The sequence below is a fragment of the Alligator sinensis genome, unplaced genomic scaffold, assembly GCF_000455745.1.
Source record: "Alligator sinensis unplaced genomic scaffold, ASM45574v1 scaffold872_2, whole genome shotgun sequence".
Lineage (NCBI taxonomy): Eukaryota > Metazoa > Chordata > Crocodylia > Alligatoridae > Alligator > Alligator sinensis.
Window position 1 is genome coordinate 1066446 of NW_005842132.1, and position 19663 is coordinate 1086108.

Below are 19663 nucleotides of genomic sequence, written 5' to 3' on the forward strand. Positions count from 1 at the left end.
GTGACCGCATCCAGGGCAATAAGCAAAGGGTCCCTTGCCTCCTGTCTGGCTGACCTCTACATATACCAGCCACTTCCCCAAATGAACAATTCAGCTATTCGAATATAGGTCTCATTGCAAAATGTGGCGATTGATTTCCAAGGCAAACCATACCTCCAGCCACTTCCTCCTGCTGTATCAGTGCCGATAAGAACCACAAACCCCCCACCCCCCCCAATCTCACTTTCCATTCTGTGCTGCAGAGATGAGGATCTTCTGGGCTTGAAGGCAGGCATGGAGTGGGAGCCCCTATCCCTGCTGCTGTGGCTGGGCCTCTGCATCTCAGGTAAGAAGAGAGAGGATTTGATACCTTGTGGGTTGTCAGGGACTGGTGGGACCTAGGTGGTATTTGTTGTTTTTGCCCTGTGAGAGGCACAGAGAGAAGTGCAGGAATCAGAACCATGTCAGGCTCCCCAGGTCAAGCTCTCCCAGTCCCTGGGAGCTTTCACTGCAGCGCCTGGACCAGCTCCTGAACTGCACAAAACAGATGTGTTTGAGTCAGTGGACTGGGCTGATCTCCCCAACTAAGGATGCACCCTACATCAGCACAGGGTCCACTAGCAATGTCAGCAAGTCACTGACATGACAGGTCATTGTACAGACAGGCCGGGAGAGCTCCAGATATTTATTTCACAGCCACTAAAATAACAAACCCAGCTCCCTGGACTTGTTCCTATTAAGGTGCTTCTGTAGGACCTCCCAGGACTATTTCCATGGATCTTCCCTGTCCTAGGTATAACAAATGGTAATATGGAGCCAACACAGCTCTGTCACCCCAAACAGCAGCTGGGTATAGAGCTGAAGGTGTGCATGGCCCTGCAATGTTAGCTAGGGAGAAACGGGACTCAATTCATCACAGAAGGATCTTTCCAAGACAAAAGACTATGTATAGGGAGTGGGGATTCCTTTGGGAGGCATCAAAGAAGAACAAGTTTGCGGTGATAAATTTATAAGAAACACTGGAAAGGACTGAACTTGGACTGCAGCAAACTTATAACATTTTTAGACACTCCCCAGAAAGGACATGGCGGAGAGTCTGTTACTGCAGCCCTCTTCTCCCTGTGCCTCCTGCTATCTCAGCTTTTTTCATAGATTTCATAGACATCAGGGCTGGAAGGGACCTCGGAAGATCATCGAGTCCAGCCCCCCGCCCAAAGGGCAGGAAGTCAGCTGGGGTCATAGGATCCCAGCAAGATAAGCATCCAGTTTCATCTTGAAGGTGTTCAATGTAGGCGCTTGAACCACCTCCGGTGGCAGGCTGTTCCAGACCTTGGGGGCTCGGACAGTAAAGAAGTTCTTCCTTATGTCCAGCCTGAAACGGTCTTGTAGTAGTTTATGACCATTCGACCTCGTCATCCCTTGGGGCGCTCTGGTGAACAAACGTTCCCCCAGATGCTGGTGGTCACCCCTGATAAACTTGTAGGTGGCCACCAGATCACCCCTGAGCCTGCGCTTTTCCAGGTTAAAGAGCCCCAGGGCTCTCAGCCTGTCATCGTAGGGTCTGCTTCCCTGACCTCTGATCATGCGCATGGCTCTTCTCTGGACTCTCTCAAGCTTCTCCACATCCTTTTTGAATTGTGGAGCCCAAAACTGGACACAGTACTCCAGCTGCGGCCTCACTAAGGCCGAGTACAGGGGGAGAATGACGTCCCGAGATTTGCTTGAGAAGCATCTATGGATGCAAGCCAGCGTTTTGGTCACTTTACTAGCCGCCGCATCACATTGCAGGCTCATGTTCATCTTGTGGTCAATGATGACCCCCAAGTCTCTTTCAGAGCTGGTTGCCACTAGATGTGCTGGAAGCTGAGAGTTTAGCCAGATTCAAAAAAAAGGGACTGGACACCTTGGAGGAAAGGGGCATCACTAGCTTATTGAGCATGGGAGCGAGCGGCACCGTCTCGGAATCAGAGCTTCCTAGACCTTAGATGCTGGAGGCTGCAAGTGAGAGAGGAATAGCGGGGGCAAAACCCCTATTCAGACCCAGTTCACTGTCCCTTTCAGCATCCGTTCTCTGCCCCTGTGGCACACAAGGAGGACCCAAGGCGACAATTGGCCAGTTTCGCCAAGAGGTGATCATGGGACACCAGATCGAAGGCTTTTTTGAAGTCAAGATATATGACATCAATCTCTTCTCTCTTGTCCAGGTGATAGGCCACCTGGTCGAGGAAGGAAATGAGATTGGTCAAGCAAGACCTACCCGCAACAAACCCATGCTGGCTATCCCTTAAGATGTTGGCGTTGGCCAACATGGAGCATCTCTCCTCCAAAGCCCCCCTCCCAGCTTGAAACAGCTTCAAATCTACATTGGTCACAGAAGAACCCATGGGGTGTGTGTGTAGATGCAAACACCACAAAAAAGCATATAACAACAGTCAAGATTCCCCTCAAGTGCAGTTCTAGCTAAAACCACTGCCCAAGCACTTCCTTGTCTTTAGGGTATAACAGTTTCCTCTTTACTACAGAGCTCTCCCCTCCCTACCTCTGACCATCCCCTGACCCCTCTCTGCCAGATGGGCACAAAACAACTGGAGATGCTTCCACTGCCTGAAGAAGGGTGCTTGTACCTGAAAGCTTGCAAAGATGAATTTTTGCAACTATGAGTCGGTCTAATAAGAGAGATCACCCAAAGAACCTTGTCTGCCTCTGTCCTTATACCGACACGGCTACAACCTATACCCCTGTTTACTGACTCTGCTATCCTAGAAGCAGGAAACAACACCAAATTTAAACACACACTGTGTGCACTTCAGAGTGTCGCTGTCCAGTATTTGCAGTATACAGCCCAGCTCCCAGATAAATTTCACCCCCACTACGGCCATCCCTCCCTCTCAATACCTCTGTCTAAAGATCTGTCCATGTGGGGTATTTCTAGATAGCTTGGGGCTGCGCCAGTACAGTACGTCCAAGATAACCGTCTATCACTGGTACACTAACTGGACTGGCACCAGTATAACTCACCCTGGTAGGAAACCCAGGTGAAATGCATCTATGCTGCAAGTTAGCACCAAGGCACTGAAGCCAGGATTGGTGAAACAATCCCCAGCATAAAAAAAATGTCCTAGGAGCTCACAGTAGCTCAATCCCACTGCTTGTTTCATAAATGTTTCCTCCCATGGTCACCAAGAACGGCTCCCCAGACCAACTATGGTCCATACACGCAGCCTGGAGAACTTCAGAGGAACTGGCAGCAGCAGCCCTCTCATTCTCCACTCTCCTTATGTGTTATGTCCTTTCTCCTACATCCTGCCCATCTCATTTATCACACTGTGAGGTCTTTGGGTGAGACCTGCATCTTAGCTTGTGTTTATACCATAGCAAATACAACTGGGCCCCTTTTCGGGTTAGTCTGTACTACACAGGACAGGGCATGTGCATCAACTTCTTTTAGTCATAGACATCCCTCCCCAGATACTATTGATTATTGACAGTGCTTTACCCAACAAGCATGAATGAAGCACATGGACAATGTGGCATTGGAAAGGGCAAGTACTACATATTCCAGGAAAAAAAAAAAATCACAGACACAAGAGCCTACGGGCACCAAGGCCATCCCCATGCCAGAGCAGAGTAGTAGCCAGCTCATATTAAGGCACCTTATTCACTCACATGGGAGTTAAGTCAGGAATAACCCCAGTGGGGTGCATGGAAATAACTTGTGTGATGCTGGTATGAGACAAGAACAAGGCCCAAGAAATTTGAGGGCGTTTGCTTTGAGCTGGTTTGAACAGTAAAATATTTTCATCATGTTTTTTTTCTACGAGACTGCAGCGGTCTGATGGGACTCAGATCTACTGATCTGCATGCAGCTGCAGTGGCTACAATGGAGCTTGTTTGCAGCCCACAATACAAACTCAGCAATGGGCAGAGATGGCACAAGGAGCTCACACCACTCAAGACACTGTGCAGACACAGCAAATCCTCACAGGAGATGGGACTAAAACCTGGGGAGCGCTCAGGTGTGCAGGGGGCACCGGCAGCAAATACAGTGGGAAGCACATTTTATTTGGGAAGCAGCTGCCGGCAGGGAGCTGGGGGATGAACTGAACGTACTGCTCGTCCTGAGCCTGCTCTGTTCCTCCCAGCCCTGGTGTTTGTGCTGTGTTCAAATCAAATGCTGGAGCGCGAGGCTCCTAAGTGTGGGGAAGCTCCAGCACAGCCCTCACTGATGCAGCTTTGTGTTTTCCAGGGCTTGAACCCCAAGAGTACAATGCTGTGGAGACCAGAAAGGAAGGACAGACCCTCTCTGTCCAGTGTCCCTATAACCAAGAGCAATACAGAGAACAACTGAAAGGCTGGCGCCAGCTAAGAGGTCGAACATATTATCTTTTAGTCAGAACCCAATACACCACTCAAGGACATTATCAAAAGAAGGTCACTGTTAAAACAACCACGATACAGGATGACACCGACAAGGGGGTTGTAAACATCACCATGAAGATGCTCCGGATGCAGGACACAGGAGTGTACTCCTGCACACTATTTTTCCATAATGCATGGTACCCTCTAAAGACCATTCAACTGACGGTTTCTAAGCGTGAGTATATTTCTTACAAAGTAAACCCCATTCCTTCCTTACCAGCTTTCACCTTACCTACTGCACTTGCTATCAACTTCTCCCAGTTTCCTCCCTGTCTCCTACCCAGCACATACTGTTGTCCCTCTTTCTTATCTCACACAAGCAACCAGCCAGGATCACAAGGGAGCTGAGGGATTAAGCCAAGAAGTTTTTTTTTGGTTCTTCAGCAATGATTCTTCATTCTTCTCTTGAACCCCCCAGGACATGGTCCAATTACTACTAAGATTTTTTCCAAGATGAGCCTTGATGAAGGATGTTGCTTTCAAATATTTGTCCAACTCCATCCCAACTCTGCAGTTAGTCTTGTAAAATATATCACTGTAAGAAACCCTTGCCTCTCTTCTAAGAAGGTCTTAGGGCAACTGTCTGCCTTCTCTTTAGTTGGCTTGCAGGGCACTTCACACTGAAAACTCCCCTTCAAGCTCACCCAGATCGCAACTGAACAGATGTTGGTGAAAGCAGTTAGACCAGGGAAGACTTGAAGTTGAGTTGAAGTTCAACTGGCTGTTTTCAAGAGTGAGTGTTTGTCAGTATTCTTGGTGATGCATTTTGGTTTCCCCTTCCCAATCTCTGCAGGTCTCTCTGCTGCCAAGTTTAGATCACAGCCCCAGTAACTCCTGAATATCTGCCCCTGTTCTTTAGCCTTTATCCCCTGTTCTTTAGCCTTTATCCCCCCTTTCTGGATCACACCAGGAACTATTTCCCTCTTTCATGTGTACTGGGTATGTTCTTCCACAACCCTCAGCTTCTAAATATCTAAACACCTCCACAGCAGCTTAATTCCTCTTCTCTACTACAGCTAGTACAGATATGACTTAATGCATGGGACTGAAAAAAACATGACAAGTTCTGGAGAAATAATTAGAACAGGTCTAATTTCCAGGGATAACCCAAATACGAAGAATATTTTTTCTATAGAACAAGTGTATTGACATGAGGAGACCAGCGTCTTTCTAAGACCTGCCATTGAAGATGGCAATAGAGCTATGCAGAAGGGTACATTGGATTGGTAAAGGTCGAAAGAGAACAAGGGAGCCATTACATCTGTAAGCAATAACGCACACAATGGATTGCTTACTCTGCATCCTACGCTACCGGCAGTGATATCCAGACAACTGCTTTGCTTACTTAGACCACTCTGTTGAGAAATTTCTCATTGCTGATGGGGACACCCCACAAGTGATGCTAACTGCCGACTTTTCCCTATCATCCTGTGAAGACGATTCCTGAAGGGTTTTTTTTAATGCCTCCTGTTATGTAAAAAGATGTGCATACGAGAGCAGCCCCTAGAGCTGCTGCTTCTTGCAGGGCAGTGCCCATGCTTGACCAGAAACTTGAAGAAGAGGCAGAGCTCAGTTACAGACTCCACCTTGGAAACCAACCAAAGAGAAGGGCTTTCAGAGCTCAGGCCAAGAGCTGATAAGCTCTTGAAAACCTTAGTTTTCCAATGCTTTCCTGTGGTGATATACTAGGTTTGTGCTGGGTGAAGCAACACCAGGTAGAGGACACATTACGACAGTCTATGATTTGTGCTTGCACATTTCTAGTGCATGCGTTGAAAATGGAAAACACTTCAGGGACAAGTCCTCAGCTGGTGTAAAGAAGCATGGCATGGCACCAGATTTTGGTGGACCTGCACTGATCTGCACTAGCTAGCTCTTGAATAGGATTTGTACAAACCTTGTGTAGCAGAGATAAGGAGCTTCAGGAAGTAACAGTCTTCCACTGTCTCCCAGTCTCTACATCCAGGTTCCCTGCAGTCGCAGAGAGGTGTAACACTTGAAGAGGTGTCACTTCATTTCCTAAAAGCAATCTTAACTCTCCCCACAGAAGCTGGTGGTCCCATCACTTTATGGGAAGCCAAAAACACTCTTGTTTCAAGAGCGTCTGTTCAGATCACTAGCCTGAGTGACCTGGAGCAGGATGAGAGGGGATCCTTGTTCTCTTGTCTCTCAAAAGAGATGCCTGTTGAGTCTCTCAGCATCCAGAGATAACTTCACTGCAGTCACCAACAAATATCACAAACACAAGAGGTTTCTCTTCACGTCCTGACAGAAGTGGATGGATGGTTGTATTTCCTCACTGGGGAAAAAGGCAAACCACAGTTTCTCAGACACCTGTTCAGATGATGAGCAGCAGTAATGTGGAGCATGAAGTAGGGGGATATCCAGCTAGCTTTCTTACGTCTCAGACAGGGTGACTATTGGAACTAATTGGGCTTTATTTGCAGGTTTAACTACAGAAAACATCTTAACAACTCTATACACGGCTTCTGCCCTCAACTTCTCCACGCTCGATGCCAGGTACAACGGGGAACCACAGAGCAACTGCCAGGTCTCCTTCGGCGTCAGGTAAACTCAGTTGTTTTTCCCAAGGAAACGAGCTTTGGCAGTACAGGGATTTCCATTGCTACCAAAGGAGACAAGAGGTGTCATAACCTATGTATGTCAAGCAAAGAGAGATCCCTGCTGCAAACTACTGCACACACAGAATGGGATTTCAATCTCACGCACAGGGTGCAGCTTCAGTCCCTCCCAGACAGTAAAGGAGCCGGGCAGCGCTCCCATGTGACAGTCACTCATAATGTCTCTTCTGAAGCCCTCCTCTTCCTTGTCAGCTCACTCCTCCTCTCCTTCTTTCCAATCCAGCTCATGGCTTGTCCTCCTGCTTGGGTTCCTGACCAGCAAGACCCTGATGGCCGTGACAATAGCTCTTCTCGTGAGAAGACGACGGCGCAGAGGGGAGGCACCCGAACAAGTCAGAAGCCTTGATTTCATGGTGCCACAGAGCAGCATGGCTTAAAGCAGGGCTGACCCTTGGTTGAAGCCAGGCTGCTTGAGGAAATTCCTCATGGTCTTTGCTAATGCTGGCAGCCTTGAAATCCAGATTAAACTAGCAGCTTCTGCCAGTGATGCTGCTCTCATGTAGCCATGTAGCTGCTTTTTCATGTAGCAGGACCCAGACATGTTATCATCTCATATAGCCCTTTACTAAACAGAGTTAAGCCCCACAGGAGTCCAGGTGACTGCACCTTGGCCCAACTAAAACATCTATCGTGGATTGCACCAGAGCAGCCGGGGAATTACAATTCCCTTCTCAGGCAACATTGCTATAACCTCGGCAGCCAGCTTTGATTCCAGCATGTAACCACTCTCCCGTTGTGTCACAAAGTCCACCAGGCCAAGAGTATCTCATCAGTTTTTCATGGCAGGAAATGCTAGATAGCTCAGCACTGGCCAAAAGGGATTCTAGGCTGAAATCAAAGCAGCAAGGATTCTAGAGGGATGAGAGGCAGGTTTCACTAGAAGACTAAAGTCTAAAGAATTAAAGGAGTTTGCTAAGGACTTGGGGATTTCTGCATACTTCACCCTGATAAGACTTTGCTTCTAAGGGGATATATACCCCAATTCCTGAAAACCAGGCTTGTAGCTGCCTTAGATCAGGCCTGAGAACATGCCTTAACCTATTTCTAGGCCCTCTGTTCGGAGCATGCATGCTGGCATCTACTCAGGACTCCTCTAAAAAGGCTACGATGCCTTGTGTGATCTCCTTTGAAAAGCCAAACCTCTTCAACAAAATTTTTTGTACCGGTGGCAGAAAGAGTCATCCCAGTCCCCTGCTTTTTGGGCCACAGCACATGCAGCCCATTACATATGAGACTCTTGCCAGAGACCTCGAATCCATTCATTGCAAGGCAACACAACAGCAGAAAGCAGCACTAGAGACAATTCAAAGGGAACATATCTTCAGGCTTTCCAGACTCAAGCTGGCAGATCCCCTTGTTTGGTGCCTGTCCTACACACTGGATCCAAGACTTCATCTCAGAAGAGTCAGGGGCCTTTCTATGCTGCGTACACCAGGCTTCGTGCTTAATGCCACTGAGAAGGGACAGCAAAATATTTGACCTATTAACCAGGATCTCTGATCAGTAACAGCCCCGAGGATCTTGGCTAAGCTTTCATAGCGACTCCGTACCCAATAACGAAACAGTTCCTTGCCACGGGGGGAAGTAACATACCACTTCCCTCCTTGTGCCAGAGAGGCCAGGCCACTCTCTCTCTCCCCAAGCGCATGCTGTTGCACATCCCTAGCAAGGGGACCCCTCTCCTGGGCAGCCTGCAGAAGAGCTGTTATTCACATAACATAGTTATGTTGATTGTGACCACTCTGCTTAACTGCAAATAAACATCAATAAATCTGAATACTCCTTTTTTCTGTTTCCCCCCCAGAACGTCGGGATCACGCCTTCCCTGCAAAATGGGTGCTGTGGGACGTGGCTCACTGGGTGCAGCACAATTTGAGAACCACACATAGAAGCCCTGGGGTGGGAATAACATGAACCATGCAGGAACACAGGATTGCAAAGTGCCTCCTGGACAATCCAGGTCAGGCCCCAGTTGTTTTTCAGAAACTACGTACCCAAGGAATCTACTAAACCACCAATTCAAACCCTCACACTTATCTACAAGGAACACAATCTGAAACACCAAGAGCACTCCGTGACCTGCCATTGGTAAAAGGAGGGACAGTGAGGGAGCTTCCAGTATCCTGCCACTGGAATGGCAGGGAAGCAGCCAGGTCATATGTACTCACACAATACTAAAATAAGGACCAGACCCCACACTACAGTGGAAAGTTAAAAAAACAACCCAAAAACCCCCCAGAAACTTCAGTCTATGCCCGTCTGACATGGAAGAAACATTTGTTCCTGACCCCAAACTGGCAGAGTGATGAGTTTGATGGTGAACGCAAGAGTCAGACTCTCTAACCAGGAACCTCCAGGCTCACACAACCAATAGACGCATCATCACACTTCAGTCAACAACTCCCTAACTTTAACTGTTGCCACTGTCCCAATTCCTGAGCGGAAGGTGGGGTGAGAAGGTGATGGCTGGAAAATGACATTGAAATGTTTGCTTTTGGGAATTGGCTTGTAGATAAAAGTAGATATTGCATTAGAACAATGGTCCAGGGCAATGGACAGGGTTTATTGATTTCTGAAAGCCTGTTTGTAACCAAGTTTTCCTTCAAGGCCCACACTGTCTGACAGGCAAGCGGCAAGCAGTCACAGAGGCTGGAAACTGAAGACTTGCACCACACTGTTCCATAACATGAACATGTTACCCAAACAGAGATAAGGGACTGTGCAGGTCACAGTGTCAAACTGCAGAGCCCATGGGATTTCCAGTTTTGGTAAATGGACCAATAGAGAGGAAGAAACTGGTAAACAACCAAATAAGGATGTATGCATGCGATGAGTTTGTGAAACAAAGGAATATCCTGACGGGACAGAACATAGACAGTATGATGACCACAGGGAAACCAGTCAACTATACCTGGGAATTAAGAGTCATCAGAGGGGAAAAGAATACAAAAGGAGGGATTTCAGAACAGCAAAGGGTCCCCAGGAGGGAAACCCGAGGCCACCATGGACAGAGGACACACTACCAGCACATCTCATCCACCCCACTGTGGTGGAAGGGGGAGGCACTCAGCTTTCAACCGCCGGGCTGCTGACATCTGACATTCAAGAAAGAACCTCAGGGTGCTGCTCGCATACTGGCCAGACATACCTTGATTCTGTGACTCTAGGACTGGTAGATATGAAAGGTTTGCATTATTCTTACCTGCTATCACTGTGTTTCAATAACATTCACTTATTATCGAATGGAGAGGTCACGGTCAGTCTGAGGGTTTGGATCCACCCAGAACAAGCTATCTGGGTCATAACTCCAGTGCCAACAGAAGAACCTGTAAGAAGACAAAGAAATCCTTCTTAGTTCCAGGTGGAGACCATGAAAAGCTCTGAGCACCCTTCCACACACACAAATCCCATGACAGAACTAGCAGCAAGATGAGCTAATCTCAGCTGCTTATTCTCTTTAAAGGGAAAGTAAATGCCCCTGCATCTCTGGGCTGGGACAGGTTCTCTTCCTCTTTTTAGCTTTTCTGTGGGATTTACAGATATACAATCACAGTTGACAGGGACCTCAAAGGTCACCTAATCTGTTCTTCTACGTGACCCAAGACTGGCCAGCAACAAGGACTCTGGGTCAGCACTGGATGGATCACACATGGTCACATCCATCTGACATGGCCAGAGTTTGCTCCTCAGCAAAGTTTTCTCTGTGCAAACCTCCAACATTGCGTAAAGGTGACCTGCACCCCCAGTTAAGTGCAGGCTAAACTGTAGGTGGGGGAAAAGGACTTCTGGGTGTTGACGACCAAACCAAGTCACAGCATCCCCTGGTAGGGGCTGGACAGTTCCAGCTTGAGTAAGCTTTTGACCTGTGCTGAAAAATGACTCACTTATGGATGGGGCTTCTCAGAATGGCCAACAACAGCTGAGATGGTGTGAACGTGGTGACAACCACCTTGTGAGGTGATGTAGATGCTATTTGGCTGAGAGTGATGAGTGCCATCTGATTGGTGGGAGAATGACTGACAGATGTCAGGATGTCAGTGTTATAAGAGGAGCTCGCACCAGAGGTGTGCGTCTCAGTGTGGAGAGTTGAATGTGAAGTTGAGATTGTGAGAAAAGTGAGCTGAGGTGTGAGAGTCGATGAGGGGTGGCCAACCCCCCTGTGTGCATGTTATTGCTTCTGAGAGAGGTGGGAAGAGACAGGTGGTTGTTAGTCATTGTGTGGTTGTATTGTTCACGAGTTCAGACTGTGGTCGATTGGACGGTGTGTACGCACGGAGAGTGAGGGCTTGGAGCGGCCAAACTCCCATGTTGGCGAGAAGCTTGCGTATGAAGCTTGTACCTAAGGAGAGGTGCAAAGTGCTCTGGAGCATTGTGCCAGAAGGCCTGGGAGACCAGAGGACAACAGGGTCCAGTGTGAGAGCAGTGCCAAGAGAGCGAGTTTGTGTGAGGTGAACGCCTGTCAGCAATGCTACACTGATCAGGTGCACGAGAGCTGAGGAGCTGCGGGATTTCCTCCCTGTGTCTGATAGCAGTATAGTACTGGTGGTGCTACTGGTATTGCCTCGTGCTCTCTCAATTAACTGTGGTTATTGCTCTTGTTGTTCAATACAGATGTTGTGATTACCCCCTATTTTCTGTCACATACTTATTACTAATTATTTTAGCACTAAGTGGGGCCAGGCTGCAGGCCCATGCTCAGTGAGGGTACACCCCTATCCCTTTCCATTTATTGTCGGGCTAATAAATCCCCTAATGAGCTCATTTTGATTCAACATGGTGTCCTTTGCATCTGAAACCAAGAGTTTCCCACATGGCCAGTCAATCTATGCAGTCACAACAGGGATCATCTCCCCTGAGAAAAAGAACCAGCAACACAGCAGGGAGTCTCTCTGCCTCCCACCATCTCTGGATCACTGAAAGGGGCAGAAATGTTCAGCTGAAGTCTGTGGTTCAGAGAAGATCGTCTTGCTACAGGAGAAAGAACCCGTAGATGTGCAGAACTGAAAGTGAGGTCAAAGTTTTCGTCAGAAAAGCACAACGTAGCAAGGAGACAAGAGGCTGCCCCAGCGCAGGAAGCAGGGAAACACTGTGCAACTTGCACTGGCCTCACTAGGGACAGAGGCACTGAGCCAGTGGGGACCAGTGCGATGCAGAGAAACACTCCTGGACACAGGTGCTTTTTGCACAAGTGTGAACAGGGGAAGAATCCAGCTCATTGTCCAAGTTAGGAGGGCAGAACCAGTTAGCGCACAGTTCAAAGGCATATGAGAAATGAGGTTATAAGGTCTCAGTCCAGGGGGGTTATGTACAAGTCATGCCAGTTGTGGCCAGGAGAAGGACAGATGCCACAGCTACTATCTGTGCTAAGACTGCAGATCAAAGGGCTTCATTTTCTTCTCCTTGAATAATGCACAGGGAGACATACTTATGCCAGGCCCAAAACAGCAAGGGGTAAAGGCACTAGAGACTCTCAGTACTAGCCCTCCCCAACAAGACCAAGGAGCTGGGATCAACTTAGTGACCTTCTGCACATATACATGCCAGAAAAACTATGCTTGACCTCTTCGTACCTGCAGAGGAATTGCAGGTGGCCTCTTCCATGGGCCAACAGCACAAACAGAACCAAGCAAAGAGAAGACATGCCTTGAACAAATCTATACAGCTTCTTATAGAGGAGACCTGGATCTCAAGAGAAAGAGGTGCAAGGAGAAGCTGCACTGCTGGTGAATGTACCTAACAGCCAGCAGCGGAGTACAATCATTTCCTCCAAAGTTCTTTACTTTTAAAAAGGAAGAGACAGAGCAGCAATTTCTACACCTGTTACTGCACGGTTAGCAGCATCAGAGGTGCTTCTAGGAGGGAAATGCACCCATAATGAGAGGAGTTTCCCCAAATACGAAAATGGCATGGTCTCAAGAGTCTCCCTCTTCTCCTCCATCACTCCACGTACTGAACTAAATGGATACCCTTGGTACAACGTTCCTCAGTAACAACACATGAAGTGATCAGCAAAAGGCCCCTTGCCTGCAGACCGGCTGAGCTCTGCTGATCCCAGCCACTTCCTCCAAATGCACAACTTAACTATTTGTAGATGAGCCTCGTTGCAAAATGTGGTGATGGATTTCCGTAACAAGACAAATCTCCAGCCACTTCCCATAAGAAACAAAACAAAACTCTACTCTGCGCTGCAGAGATGAGGCTCTTCTGGGCTTGAAGGCAGGCATGGAGTGGAGACCCCTACCCCTGCTGCTGTGGCTGGGCCTCTGCATCTCAGGTAAGAGGAAAGGGGATTTGATGCCTTGTGAGTTATCGGGGCAGGTAGGATCTGTGTGGTATTTTCCATTGTCCCCGCATCAGAGGCGCCGGGAGAAGCGTACAAATCAGAACCACGTCGGGCATCTGGGAATCCTGACCCCCCCAGGTCAAGCTCTCCCAGTCCCTGGGAGTTTTCACTGCAATGCCTGGATCAGCTCCTGAACTGCACAAAATGGGGAAAGCATTCCCCAAGCCAGCAGCTAAAGCCAAGCAGCCCAGGGCAGGGAGGAAGAGGTTGGAAAAGGGACAAGGGGAGGAGAGAGATTGGGGTGGGTAGTGAGGGACTGTTTACTTCTCTAGGTGGGGAAATTAGGGCATGGGGCATTGGAGGGGCCTGGGGGCTGCCTTTGCAGATGATCCTGGCACCAGGTAGGTGAATATCTGCTGACTGCCTGATGATGCTGAGCTCAGTGCCAGACTCACTTGCGATGGGCCAGGAGTGTGGCAGAGCAGAGCAGCATTTTTTAAAGGGGAGTCTCCTCCCTGCCTCTCAAACGACTCGGGGCAGGCGACTGCTACTGCTGTTCCTGCCTCTTCCAATGGGCATTTCAGCAGCAATCAGAGGCCTTGGGAGCAAGGCTGCTTCTTCTGCAATTAAACCTGGCCCTAACCCTTCTCCTTGGCCAGTTGGAAGTGTTGTGGCAGTGCTACTTTCTGGGTGTGGAAATGGCACACCACAATCGAGATATGGTATTAGCAAGCTGGGCCTGCGACTTAAACCAAGCCCTATGTATATCATAGCAAATATAACTGGGCACCCCACTGGTGTGGCTGCCTAAAAATATTGTGCTATACAGGAGTAATAAGGGAGAAATAAGGTGTGTGCATCAATCAACTTGCTTCAGTCATAGAGATCCCTCCCCCAAAACTAATAATTATTGACAGCGCTTCACCCAGCAACTGTAAATGAAGCATATGGACAATGTGATAGGGGAAAGGGCAGGACTTGGATATTACAGCAACTGTCCCCTCCCCAAAATAAAATTAAAAAAACCCAAAAAAAATTATCACTGACACAAGAGCCTATGGGCACCAAGGCTATCTCCATGCCAGAACAAAAGAAATAGCCAGCTCATTTCAAGGCACTTTTCTTACTCACTTGGAAGTAAGTTAAGAATAATATCAGTAGGATGCATGGAAATAACAAATGTCATGCTGGTATGAGACCAGAACGAGGCCCAGGAAATCTGAGGATGTTTGCTTTGAGTTGGTTCAAACAGTAAAATACTTCCACAATATTTTTCTTCTATGAGACTGCAGTGTGTGTGATGGGACTTACTTCTAGGGATCTGCATGCAGCTGCGGTGGCTACATTGGAGCTTGTTTGCAGCTCACAATACAGGTGTGGCAATGGGCAGAGTTGGCACAGGGAACTCACACAACTCAAGACACTGTAGATGCAGCAAATCCTTATACAGGAGATGGGACTAAAGCCTGGGGAGTGCTCAGGTGTGCAGGGGGCGTAGGAAGCAAATAGAGTGGGAGGTCACCTTTGTGAGGGAGCTGGGGGATGAACTGAAAATACTGCTTATCCTGAGCCCTCTCTGGTCCTCACGGCCCTGTTGTTTGTACTGTGTTCAAATCAAATACAGGAGTGCGAGGCTCCCAGGACTGGGGAGGCCGCCCTGCCTCCAGCACAGCCCTTGTTGACCCCGCTTCATGTTTTCCAGGACTTCAAGCCCAAGAGTACGACGCTGTGGAGAGCAGAGAGGAGGGAGAGACCCTCTCTGTCCAGTGTCCCTATGACCAACAGCAATACAGGGAAGCACTGAAAGCCTGGTACCAGCTAAGAGGTGGAACGTATTATCATTTAGTCAGTACCCAATACACCTCTCTGGGAGGTTATCAGAGGGAAGCCAGCCTTGAAAGAACCATGATACAGGACGACAACAGCAAGGGAACTGTAACCATCACCATAAAGAGGCTCCAGCTGCAGGACGCAGGAGTCTACATGTGTGGATGCTTTGGCCATAATCATACAGTTCATATTCTAAAGATAATTAAATTGAAGGTTTCCCAGCGTGAGTACATTTCCTATTAACTAAATGGCATTTCTTCCTTCTCAGCTTCCGTCCAACGTGCCGCATTTGCTATCAACATCCCTCAGTTTCCCCGCTGTCTCTCACCGTACATGTACCTTTGTCCCCTCTTTCTCGTCTCACACAAGGAACCAGTCTCAATCACAAGGGAGCTGAGGGATTCAGCCAAGAGGTTGCTGGTGCTTTTTCAGTAACCATTCTTCATTCTTCTCTTCAACCCCCAGGACACAGTCAAATGACTTCTAAGATTTCTTTCAAAACAGGCCCCCATGAAGGATGTCTTTCATATATTTGTGCAACTCCATCCCAACTCTGCAGTTAGTTTAGTAAAAGATATCACCCTAAGACTACTTCAAACTGACTGTATGCTTTCTCCTTAGTTGGCCTGCAGGGCACTTCAGACCGAATACCAGTTCCTTCAGACCAGGGAAGAATTTGTCTGTCCGTCCATCATATCATTCACAGCAAATTTCTCTCCACACCACACTTGTCAGCCAGATCCTACTGACCACATGTGATGTTTTCTTAGGAGTCCAAGAACACAAAGCTGTCGAGGGGCAGAATGTGTCCGTCCAGTGTCTGTACAGCATGCAGAACTACAGCAGAGAGAGGAAAGCCTGGTGCCGATACACAGGCAAGAATAAGTGCGATGTCCTTGTTAGCACGTATTTCAGCTATGGGAGATATCAAAATCAAGGCCAGGTTGAAAGAACCACAATACACGACAACACTCAAAACGGGACTGTGACCATCACCGTGGAGAAGCTACAAGCTGATGATTCTGGTGTCTACTGGTGTGCACTTTATGACCCTCCTCACCTTTACCGACTATTTGAAGTTCAATTGGCTGTGTCCAAGGGTAAGCGAGTGTTGGAAAAAATGTTCTTGCTGGCAGATTTTGGCTTTCCCTTCCCACTTCCTCCAGCTCTCTCTCTGGCAGAGTTTGTATCAACTCCTTGTTAACTCCCGAATGTTTGCTCCTGTTGTTTAGCCTTCACCTCCTCTTTTTGAATCTCACTACTAAGAACTATTTCCCCCTTTCAGGTGTACTGGGTATGTTCTCCTCCAGCCCTCAGCTTCTTAATACCTGAACACCTCCATAGCAGCTGAATTAGTCTTCTCCACTACAGCTAGTGCAGATGTGACTAGGTACATGAGATCGAAAAAATGTGAAATGTTTAGAAGAGCTCTAATTTCCAACGATTTTCCAAATACAAAGAATATATTTTTCTAAGTGCATTGACATGAGGAGACCAACAGCTTTCTAAGAGCTGCCACTGAAGGCCAAAAGAGAACAAGGGAGCCACTGAAGGCACAGACAGAAGTGCGGCTCCCCACTGTAACTCATGGCGCTTCACAGGAAGTGCCAGGATTACAGCAATCCCCGGGACCCAACAGACATTCCCTGTTGATTCCTGGGGGTTGGGGGATCAGATGCAGTACTGAGGTGGGGGGACCTCCAATTTACCCACCCCACCTTCCAGTGTACACCCACATAAATTACTGAAGACGCTCCACTTGATGAAGAGACAGAGCTCAGTCAGACGCCACCTTGGAAAGCAACCGAAAAGAAGGGGTTTCAGAGTTTGGGCCAAGAGCTGAGGAGCTCTTGGCAACCATAATTTTCTGCAGTTATACACTAGGTTTGAATTGCTTGGGGAAGCAAAACTTGGTAGAGGACTCATTATGAAAGTCTATGGTTTCTCCTTGCATATTTCTAGTGCAGGTGATGACAACGGATGACACACCAGGGCCAAGTCCTTGGCTGGTGTAAAGGAGCATGCCATGGCATCAGATTTGGGTGGAACTGCACTTGCTCGTAGTGTTCAGATCACTAGCCCGAGTGACCTGGAGCATGATGAGGGGATGCCCATCATGCTCCCTTCTCTCAAAAAGGAAGCCTATTGCATCTCCCAGCATCTAGAGATAACTTCACTGCAGTCACCAGCAAACATCACAAACACAAGAAGTGCCTCTTCACTTCCTGACAGCAAGTTTACGCTCTGCCATAAAGTGGATGGTTTCATCTCCGCGCTGGGGATGAACACAAAACATGGTTTCTTGGGCAGTTTTTCAGATGATGAGCAGGAGTAACATGGAGCGCGGGGGAAGGGATATCCAGGGAATAATTGCGTCTCAGACAGGGTGACTATTGGAAATCACAGGGCTTTTTATTTTCAGGTTTAACTACGGAAAACATCCCAACTACTCCATACACTGGTCCTGCCTTGAAATCCTCCACACCTGACTCCAGGAACAACAGGGAGCCACAGAAAAACAGTGAGGTCTCCTTCGGCATCAGGTAAACTGTTGTTATTCCTGAGGAAATGAGCTTTGACTTCCCATAAACCACAATACAGTGATTTCCATTACTACCAAAGGTGAAAAGAGATGTTGTAACCTAGGTCAAGCAGAGAGAGATCACTGCTGCAAACTAGTGGCATGCACAGAATGGGATTTCAATCTCACGCACAGGGTGCAGCTTCGGTCCCCCCTGCACAGTAAAGGAGCCGGGCAGCGCTCCCATGTGACAGTCATTCATAATGTCTCTTCTGAAGCCCTCCTCTTCCTTATCAGCTCACTCCCCTCTCCTTCTTTCCAATCCAGCTCATGGCCTGTCCTCCTGCTTGGGCTCCTGACCACCAAGACCCTGATGGCCGTGACAATAGCTCTTCTCGTGAGAAGACGACTGCGCAGAGGAGGCATCTGAACGAATCTGAAACCTTGATTTCATGGTGCCACAGAGCAGCACACCTTAAAGCAAGACTGACTCTCAGTTGAAGCCAGGCTGCTTGAGGAAATTCCTCATGGTCTTTGCTAATGTTGGCAGCCATGGAAACCAGATTTAATTAATAGCTTCTCCCAGTGATGGTGCTCTCAGGTAGCCAGGACACAGATATATCATCTCATGTAGCCCTTTACTAAGTAGAGTTAACCACTACAGGAGTCCAGGTGACTGCATCTTGTCCCAACTAAAACGTCTATTGTTGGTGGTACCAGAGCAGCTGGGGAATTACGATTCCCTTCTCAGACAACATTGCTATAACCTCAGCAGCCAGCCTGGATACCAGCATGAAGCCTCCCTGTTGTGTGACAGAGCCCACTAGGTCAAGAGCATCTCATCAGTTCATCAAGACAGGGAACGCTAGATAGCTCAGTGCTGGCCAAAAGGAGATTCTACATTAAGTCAAATGAGCAAGGGTTCTGCACAGAGAAGAGGAGTCTTTCTTCCGGACAGTAAAAACTGAAGAGCTCAAGCGATGACTTTGGGACATTTGGACACTTTACCCTGATAGGACTACTTCCAAGGAAGTATTCCTCAATCCTGAAGATCAGGCTTGTAGCTGTGTTAGGGTAAGACAGAGCAGCCCTGAGAGCATATTCTCAGGCCCTCTGTACTCAGTGTGCATACTGGCACCCACTGAGGACTCCTCCAAGCAGGTTACGATGCCTCATTTCCATGACCGGGTGCACTGAAGTTGCGAGCGGGCCGGAGTGCTTGACCACAGGGTGTCTGGGAAGAAACGGAGACCTTGTATACAGGATTTTAAAAAGTCACTCCTGACCCAAAACGCACCCCCATGAATGGGGGTGGGAACTGTCACACTGTAACTAGGCAAAGTTTGCAAAGAAATACAGGACAAAGGACATCCCCACACCTCTCTCTTCCTAAATCCTCTGCATAGATGGGCTAAGCCAACCCTTTTCAAGAGACTTTTTGTACCAGTTGCAGAAAGAGTCAACCCAATCCTCTCCTCATTGAGCTACAGTGCACACTGCCCATCACAGACGCAGTCTTTGCCAGAGAAGTCTTCTTCATTCACTACAAGGCAACACAACAGCAGAAAGCAGCGCTAGAGACATACCAAAAGGGAACATGTCTTGAGGCTCTCCAGACTGGCAGATCCCCTTGCCTGGTGCCTATCCTCCACACTGGATCCAAGCCCTCATCTCAGGAGAGACGGGGCCCTTTCTATGCTGCACGCTCCAGGTTTCGTGCATAATGGCACTGAGAAGTGATAACGAACTATCTGGCCTGCTAACTAGGATTCCTGTCAGTAAAGGCCCCAGGGGCTCTCTCATCAGCTCTGTACCTGACAACAGAGCAGTTCCTTACCACAGGGGAGAAGTCACATACTGCTTCCCTCCCTGTGCCGACTGGTCCAGGCCACTATGTCCCTCCCCAAGGGCATGCTGTTGCACATCCCTAGCAAGGGGAGCCCTCTCCTGGGTGGCCTACAGAAGAACTGTGGTAGTCACATACTCAAC

The 19663-nt window shown here is 48.3% G+C and overlaps 1 protein-coding gene across 1 annotated transcript in view; it reads left to right on the forward strand.

Moving 5' to 3' along the window:
- The first annotated feature begins 273 nt into the window (after window positions 1-273).
- Window positions 274-19663, forward strand: part of LOC102380646 — a 30941-nt gene continuing 11551 nt past the window's right edge. Inside the window, exons 1-8 of the mRNA XM_025205826.1 lie at window positions 274-325; window positions 4226-4573; window positions 6846-6966; window positions 7233-7372; window positions 15026-15376; window positions 15924-16253; window positions 17576-17696; window positions 18002-18096. Of these exons, the coding sequence (XP_025061611.1) occupies window positions 274-325; window positions 4226-4573; window positions 6846-6966; window positions 7233-7372; window positions 15026-15376; window positions 15924-16253; window positions 17576-17696; window positions 18002-18096 (1558 nt within the window). The remainder of the gene's footprint in view (window positions 326-4225; window positions 4574-6845; window positions 6967-7232; window positions 7373-15025; window positions 15377-15923; window positions 16254-17575; window positions 17697-18001; window positions 18097-19663) is intronic.